General features: G+C 29.0%; 2 protein-coding genes and 1 pseudogene across 2 annotated transcripts; 2 read left to right on the top strand and 1 right to left on the bottom strand.

The window, feature by feature from the left end:
• The first annotated feature begins 2,506 nt into the window (after nt 1–2,506).
• LOC143221276 (protein CREG1-like) lies at nt 2,507–4,386 on the top strand. The gene is made up of 5 exons (XM_076446755.1): nt 2,507–2,798; nt 3,451–3,605; nt 3,810–3,929; nt 3,995–4,076; nt 4,163–4,386. The coding sequence occupies exons 1-5, from the start codon at nt 2,507–2,509 to the stop codon at nt 4,384–4,386; spliced, it is 873 nt and encodes a 290-aa protein (XP_076302870.1).
• Nucleotides 4,387–4,925: 539 nt separating this feature from the next.
• Nucleotides 4,926–7,337, bottom strand: LOC143221274 (conserved oligomeric Golgi complex subunit 3 pseudogene; annotated as a pseudogene).
• A 684-nt stretch (nt 7,338–8,021) lies between these two features.
• LOC143221275 (large ribosomal subunit protein eL36-like) lies at nt 8,022–8,616 on the top strand. The gene is made up of 3 exons (XM_076446754.1): nt 8,022–8,147; nt 8,308–8,442; nt 8,530–8,616. Exons 1-3 carry the CDS (start codon nt 8,022–8,024, stop codon nt 8,614–8,616), a joined length of 348 nt encoding a protein of 115 aa, XP_076302869.1.
• The last annotated feature ends 118 nt before the right edge of the window (nt 8,617–8,734 follow it).

The following is an 8,734-nucleotide window of genomic DNA, read 5'->3' as shown; positions in this document are numbered from 1 at the left end:
TTTCATCCTTTATGATTAACGTTTAATTAAGTAATTTCAATTAATCTATGTGCTTGGAAGTATATCTAAAAGTCCTAATAATAGGAAATACTTAAAATTGGATGAAAATCAGCTTCTGCCAAATAGTGGTGTTCCACGTATAAATAAAAAGAATTGGATTGTGCACAAAAGCACTCTGTATAGAGAAAGTACTTATATTACTTGACAAAGCCTAAAAATACACAAAATCATGCATACAAAAATATGCCTTACCAAATTATTCTTCAAAAATAAAACTGTAAAGTCAGATGTAAAAATTATAAGACTGATAGCAAATTTACTCCTTCTCTACATTACTATTCAAGCAAAGGTTAAATTCAAATTAAACTACATATAAATATTTCTAAGTATTTACACTATTCTTTGTTTAGAAGTCCATAATTGTAATTTAAAATAAAAATGCAGTGCACTTGAATCATTGTAAAAGCTATAAATTTTCATTCAGATTCTAATAATTTTTTGCTTCCTGTTTCTAATGTTCAAATAAATATGTTTAATATGTTGAGAAAAAGTGTAATAATTTATATTTTCAAATAAGAACATTACATGATTGGCACACATTACAAAAATTAATAATTTTAACAGTGTTGATACCTTGTAGGGTACCCTTTTATACCCTACAGCGAGAACTATAACGTGAAAAGATAAAGAGTCCGAAAAGACTGCGAAAGAATTCGTACAGTGGACCCACATTCAGAAGGAAATCACACTTTACTGCAGTAAATCGAAAAAAACGTTTAGATTTTGTAAAAAAAAAATTATTTCAAAATCTGGAGAGATGTTATATTTTGCGACGAGAGTAAATTCAATATTTGGGGATCTGATGGTTGTATGAAAGTGTGACGAAGACCGAACGAAGAAATGGATTCTAAAAATATTCACTCAACAGTCAAATACGGTGGTGACCACGTTATGGTTTGAGGATGTATCAATTACTAGGAAGTAGAAAATTTAGAATTGATGAATTAAAAACAATGAATAAAATACGACACTTGAGCATACTAAGAAATAATTTAAAGCCCAAAAATTGGGAACTCTCGAAAGATTTCTGTTATATCACGATAATGACCCGAAGCACAAATCGAAAGTTCTACAAGAGTTACTGCTATACCACTGTCCAAAAGTCCTAAGTATACCATCTCAGTCAATGGGTCAAAATCCTATTGAGATGGTACGAGATAGATTAGATATAAAAAGAAAGATAAAAACATTCAATAATTATTAAAACGAAATTGCAAAGTAGATTAGAAGAAGAATGACATAATATAGAGGAAAAATATTTAAACAAATTTATAGAATCAATGGCAAAGCAATTTTCTGAAGTGATAAAATAAAAAGTGTACCCTACAAAAATTAACATTGTTAAAATTATTAATTTTTGTAATATGTGTCAATAATTTTGTGATGGCAATTGATGCATAGAATTGTTTCATTTCAATTTTTTTATAAGTACAAGAAAAATTATTATTTTTTTTATAATATAGTGTGTTTATGATCTATACCTTATATGTCTCAAATAGAAGGTTTAAAAGATCTCTTATTATTTCTTTTACTCTTCATATTCCTTTCACTTTCTGTGTATGCCAATAATTTTGTGACTCACTGTATGTATGTTTGATAACATTTTATGCTTTTGTTCTTTTGTACTGTGATAATTATTATCATATTCTTTATCCTCAGAAAAATTATAAAACTTAGCGATAAAAAATTAATCTTGTTATCATTAATGTATAGTTATTTACCATATAATTTTGTGTATTACATTTCATGTCAATTGCCATTCATTTGGCATTCAAACAGATCTTATATCTCATTTGATTAACCATAAAGTAGATAATCAAAATATATTATACGTCCATATTGCAGTATAAGGTTAACAATAATCTCTTTTCTATGAACTTAATTTTCTTGTGCTTTTTATTATCAATGTATTTTTAAACATTGATTCCAAATATTGACTAAAATAAATAACTATAAAATTATCTTCATTAAAATTAATCAATTTGTCAATAAACTGTTAATCCTGTGGAATTCTCAAACATTTTATAATTTTATACAAGTTTCAGGTTAATAATTTTCATGGTTACTTAACTCAATTATTATATCAAATTTTAATATCTCAAAATAACTTTCCTTTCAACAAATTGTAATAAAAGTATGATATACTGCTTGACATTTTACACATATTAGGTTAGGTTTACCAACTAAGCAGTTTTGCTCATTCCCACGTAGCATGATATAGAAGTTCGATGTCCATATATATGTATATAGACCTTGAGTCAGTGTTCTCAACGGTCATTGGAGCTCGTGTTTGTCATTCTCATACTTGCAGCAGATACGCGCCTATATAAGTGATAAATCCAAAACGCGACCGCAAATGTGACGTTATCCGAAAAGGCACACGATAGTAGATTCATCTTTCATAGTATACGTTTACCATCGGCGTGAATAGTTGTAGACCAAAACCATGATCTTACGATATGCGATCTTTGTTGCAATTTTGATCTTAACGATTGAAGCAAAGAAATATCCGCAGTTTTCAGAAGACGAACAATGGGAAGAATTTGAAGAGTATTTAAAATGGAAAAAAGCACAGGCAGTGCGCGAAAATCGTCCACAGGAAACAAAATATGAGAAACGATATCATGAAAATCATGACATGTACAAATCGTTTGAGGGACATCAAGAACAGCCCGCCAATACTCCACCACCTATCAATCAGGCAGCTTTAATGGCAAGATATATTGTCAATCAGGCTGGTAAGAAAAGTACACTTTCTCGTGATATATAGTGATTATTTCTAATTAGAGTATACGAAATAGCTTTCCAGTTCTGTTTTCGATTATTGTAAAAATGATATAAACACTTACTTTCTAACAAAGGCATGCTCGTATCATTATGATTCATTTCAAATCAACGAAGCGAAAAAAAAAGAAAAAAAATACGTATGTAAATATGTATGTTCTTTAGAGTTAAGATTAGAATTATGTATATTTAGTTTTGGTAATGTTCCAAATGTTCAGTATATAACGAAATGCAATGTATAATAAATTCAATGTGCAAACATCGTTATTTTTTGATTTTATAATTTATTATTTTATTTATTAAATCATATGTTTGTATCATTTAATGTTTGTTACATTAAAATCTTTAATTATACGTTATTCCTATTGTTTTACAATGTAGTGGAAATTCTATCATTTGTAATTTAATTTTAAAGAAAATATTGATAAATCGAAAGAGAGGAAAAAGAAATCACTGCAAGAATTGATTTCTAGATAACATTTCGATAGCCATTTATATTTCAACTATTACATATTTATAATACCTTGAAATTAAATGTTTGTTTTCTTTTCACACGATGCTAATTGAATATTCTGTGAATTATTACGAATACTTTGATGTGTACAGATTGGGTATCCGTGGCAACAATAAGCTCAAGGAAGGATATTGCATCGTTTCCAGCCGTAACGTTAGTTTCGTATTCAGACGGACTTTTAGGAAATGGATCTGGAATTCCGTATCTTTACCTCACCCCCTTGGATTTCACAGCTCAAGATCTCGCAGTAAGAATCATAATACGTATATCGCCACAACTGTAAACGAATACTTTGTATTTAATATTACCATCATCTGATAAGATAGCGAATAACGACGCATGTTTTATTTTGAAACACTTTGTTCCTTTAATTAACTGAATTTAATTATTTTTTACATGTTTATCGTTATAAAAATTGTGAAAATTAATTTTATATTTTTTTTTATCGTAGAAAGATAACCGAGCCTCGTTCTTGATGACATTGGCTGAAGGAAATTACTGTAAAACTAAAAAGTGGGATCCTATGGATCCTCGATGCGCCAGAATTCTTTTAACCGGCAAAATTAAACCAGTTAGTAGACTTTTTATTTAACCTATAGTAGAACAATTAATAACAATTATTATATTTTGTTACAGTTGAAAGATGATAGTGCGGAACAAGAACTAGCTAAAAAAGTATTCTTCACGCGTCATCCAGGACTAGTTAATATGCCAGCAGGTAAGAATTGTCCTACTAAATATCATTAGTTAATCAGCCATGTTACTACGTGCACTAATTTAAAAATATTATGTTTAACATTATAGATCATCATTTTTATTTTGCCAAGATGAAGATAATTTCAATCGTAGTATTGGATACGTTCGGCGGCCCGAAGTACGTTACTGTGAAAGATTACTTGAATCCACCCGCAGCGAACATTACCGAAGAATTCAACCGACATTTTCCTTTAGACTCTAATGAAAGTAAATCTGCAGAGGAATACAGGCTATCTTCTAATATGATAAATCCTGTGGTCTACCGTGTGTAAATTAATAGAGAAATATTAATATAATAACTTAAACAATCTTATAAACCTACCCGTGTTCTTTATAAATTTTTAATGCTATTATTTAAATATGTAAAAGTCAGTGTAATAAATCAATTTCAAATTGAATGATAATGATAATTTTTGTAAAAATTTATTTAAGATCATGAGTTTTGGTTAAAGGGATATACAAATTTTATGACATTAATTTAATTTAATGTTTTAATTATATACATCTTCGTACTATAAAAATTACGCGTGCTGAAAATTCATTTTGAAGAATTAAAATATTATATAGTATTTTTTGTTACAGGACGTTATAAATTGGAGTAGCTTTTTCTAATTTTCCATGAATATCTATCTTATATGGAATTACGATTTATACACATTTTACATAATTTACTTAGAAATATAAAATATTTGTTATATATTAATATCTATTTTAAAAACAAATATTTAAAAAAAATTAATAATTTGTTTATAGTTCGCAAATAACATTAATGTACAATACTTAATTGTAAAAATTTACTAATTCATTTTTGCTACGTTTTCTTTGAATCTTTTCTTTGAGGTTTTTCATTCTTTTTTCCATGGACAAGACTGGTTGAGCTTAGTATGACAGAAATTTGTTCTGGTAACGGACATGCAATTAATAGAAGTTCCTCTGAATTATAATATTTACTCAACATTTGATATAATTGTGTAAATGCAGCACAAACGTTATTTTTTACTGGTCTAAATAAAATAAATTCTGTTTCCTTATTAGAGAGATATAACTGCATCAGTTGTTGGATTTCAGGGCATTTAAATTTAATTATCCGCAATACCTCGCTAATTGCAGCTGCAACATCTTGAGGATTTCCAAGCATATGTTCTTGAGATGCATCTGGATTATTAGCATGTAACTTTTCTTTTTCTAATAGTTTCAAAATCGGATGGATCAATAAAAATGTTGCATATTGTATGAGACGCTGACAGGCATATTTTAATTTATTATCCACATGTTTTCTGGAATCTATTAATTGTTCCTTCATCTGAGGTGCTCCCTCTAATAGAAATTCTAATAGAGCATTATTTGACAGAGTAAAAAGTCTTGAGCTCTTCTCTAATAAACCAAATGCTGCTGTTTTAACTTTTGAAAAATCCAAACTGTATTCTTTTATGGTAAAATCTACTTGAAATGGTGCAATTTGTTCACGCAAAATGAGCAAATGTTTTATTTGAAACAATTCTGCATCCAAAGATGATGCTCTTTTTTCAATTTCCTGCCTTGCATTTTCTATACTTTGAACACAAAGAGATATGGCTTCTTGACTTAATGATTGGAAAACTGATCTATCCACACACCTGTATAATCTTGATAAACATACTAGTGTTCTGCGAACAGTAGGATACCACATCCCATGGAGATCTGCTGGTGAATTACCCATATGTGTTTTTTGATAAATGGTATCTATTTCTATATGATTTCTGGATATTGGTTCTAGAACATTATCATCATTAGACGAAACAGATATTCTCTTCATTTTTGTTTGTCTAGATTCTTCTCTTATTGATTCTGCTATATCTTCCATCATTTTTAATTTTTCTGGATATGCCAAATCACCTGGTGACGGATTATAATTCAAAACATCAGACTGCAAATAAAGATGTGCACGAAATACAAGTCTTTCTTGTACATCATGCAACAATTGTAAACAAATATTTCCAAACCCTTCCAAAGGTTCAAAATTATTTTGAACATGTTCATCCAGCATTTCAATTCTCAAAATGCAACAAATTTCAGCTAATGTTTCTAAATGGTTAATGTGAATTATGAATGGCCTGAGCGTGTCATATAAAGAAGTACACAAGCTTTCAAGATACGCTGTTAATCCATTAGATGGTTTCGAAAAGAATTCATAAAATAACTTATATTCATCCATTGATGCATGTAATAACAGTGCACATGAATTTCGTACTAAACTACAATGATCACCATTGTATTTCTCTTTTACAGATATTAAAGACTTTTGTACACTACTACCTAATACTAATCCCCTTTGACTCCAATAACATTGATGGCACTCAGATAATAAGCTATCATATTCTTGTCTCTTATAAGATTTTGCCTCAATTTGTTCTATAACTGGCTTAGCTTTTGATAAAATAGTTTGAAATCTTCCATAAAACAGAGCTAAAGCTGCATCTGTATTATCTTGGGAATCATCATTGTCTTTCAAATTTAGAATACTCTCTGTTGTTTTGCTAAATAAGTTGAAAATATAATTTTGAATCATAGATATTGCCTTAGATTGACAATGTTTATATTTGATCAAATAGGTATTACTTTCTTTAAAGGAAGGATTATTCTGCACAAAATCTATGTTAGTATCAATTTTATCTAATATATTAAAGAACATTTCACTGTTTACTGATAATGTTGGTGCTTCCAATTTTTCCATCATCATATCAATATCCTTAAAATATTTCACATATTCTGTAATATTTTCTATTGTAGTATTTAATTTTCGTTGATCAGAATCAAGCTGTTCACTTGCATCATAAAGAGACACTGTTTTATCAGAAACCTCTGAATATTGTTTAGATAACATAGTAAAGTCTTCCAATGCCTCTTCTATTTGTACACAAAGTTCATTGCATTCTTGTCGTCGAGCTTGAAGTTTATTAAGGTACAACATATATTTCATGTCTTTCCTGTCCATACACTTTTGTTCTAATGCGGCATAATGTTGTAACAGATCTTGACATCGTTCTATTTGTACTGATGTTATAGCTTCTTCATTTGTGCATACGGTATCACTAGTTTCCACAGTTTTGACTTTACTGTCAGGAAATAATTCTTCTTCTAAACTTAATAAACAATCTTTTTGATAATCAGTTAATGGTGCCAGGGAATCTTCTGCCAGATCCCACTTGGTTAAGTTATTTGGAATGTTTTTCGTTTTAGACATGGTTTCTTGTCAGTGAAAATAAATGTTACGAGCTGAACGTTGTGGAGAAAAATGATATGACTGCGTATATTACATACATACCGTTTTGTAATATAAATTAAAATATTCTCTTCGAAAATCTGACACCACAGCAATTACGAATCACAATTGTGAAGTTGAAATAGATTTATCAATTACACCGCAGGGTATCCATCATATGAAATATTAAGATCTCTATATCAAAATAAGTTTCAAGAAAAATATGTGTATATAATATTTTAATTATTTATGGTAACGTATGTATAATATATTTATCTACTATTATGTTGAAAAATATGACAAATATATTGTTTTAAATAGAATAAAATTCGTCATAGGGAATTTATATTGGTACATAAGAATATTCTGTCGTACACTTGTAAATTGACAATTTAATATCACGCGCATGCGCATAGGGAATAAACGAAAATTTTCCATTGAAAACAAGGTTGTATTTCTTTTTACGAGTGTATTTAAACCGCCAAGGTTTGTGTTAAATTGAATCCCAAAATATCTTTGTAATTTTATTAAATCAATACTATTTATATATCGCTAGATGTTCATATTAATTATTCCAATTTAATACACATAATATTATCGTGCAATTTGTGCAATATCATATTGTTATGTGTATAACCTAACTTTTAAATGTATTAATTTTACAGGATGGCTCCGAGGTATGAATTAGCAGTCGGTCTTAATAGAGGCCATAAAACCACTAAAATTCGTGTAGCAAAAAATAAAAATGAGAAAAAGAAGACGGTCTGCGTTTTGCCTGCAAGGCTAAAAGGGGTCAGTATAAAAAGATATTCGTTAGAAGACACTTTACTATTTTGATAAAGTACATAATACTTGTTCATTGTTTTTTCTATTTTACAATTAAACGTTTCTCAAGATATGAAGTAATGAAAAATATATGAATATAAAGCAACCATAAATTTTTTAATTCTAGAGACAAACTAAACATAGCAAATTTGTCAGAGACTTAATCCGTGAGGTAACTGGACATGCACCGTATGAAAAGCGTGCTATGGAATTGTTGAAAGTTTCCAAGGATAAGCGTGCATTGAAATTTTTAAAGAGGCGGGTAAGGATCTCATCTGAAATATGTCCTTAAGTATTTCAGATAAATAATAATAATAACAACTTCATAATGTATCCCTAAATTTCTTAGTTGGGCACACATATCAGAGCTAAAAGGAAGCGTGAAGAACTTGGAAACATCCTTGTCCAGATGAGGAAAGCAGCTGCACATCATTAAATAACACGCTATTAAATTTTTGTAATAAGTATATATAAAAATATATATATATATGAAAAAACATTACCTTTTGCTTTTTAGCCACCATTTTAAAATGATGTAAGCTAAAGTAGGTTAG

This window comes from Lasioglossum baleicum, unplaced genomic scaffold (assembly GCF_051020765.1).
Source record: "Lasioglossum baleicum unplaced genomic scaffold, iyLasBale1 scaffold2133, whole genome shotgun sequence".
NCBI lineage: Eukaryota > Metazoa > Arthropoda > Insecta > Hymenoptera > Halictidae > Lasioglossum > Lasioglossum baleicum.
This window is presented reverse-complemented; position numbering and strand designations above follow the sequence as displayed.

Coding starts and splice junctions, on each gene's coding strand:
- LOC143221276 (XM_076446755.1), top strand. CDS start 2,507: ATGATCTTACGATATGCGATCTTTGTTGCAATTTTGATCTTAACGATT. Junction 3,930..3,994: donor TAACCGGCAAAATTAAACCA/GTTAGTAGACTT, acceptor ATTTTGTTACAG/TTGAAAGATGATAGTGCGGA. Junction 4,077..4,162: donor ACTAGTTAATATGCCAGCAG/GTAAGAATTGTC, acceptor TTAACATTATAG/ATCATCATTTTTATTTTGCC.
- LOC143221275 (XM_076446754.1), top strand. CDS start 8,022: ATGGCTCCGAGGTATGAATTAGCAGTCGGTCTTAATAGAGGCCATAAA. Junction 8,148..8,307: donor TGCCTGCAAGGCTAAAAGGG/GTCAGTATAAAA, acceptor TTTTAATTCTAG/AGACAAACTAAACATAGCAA. Junction 8,443..8,529: donor TGAAATTTTTAAAGAGGCGG/GTAAGGATCTCA, acceptor TAAATTTCTTAG/TTGGGCACACATATCAGAGC.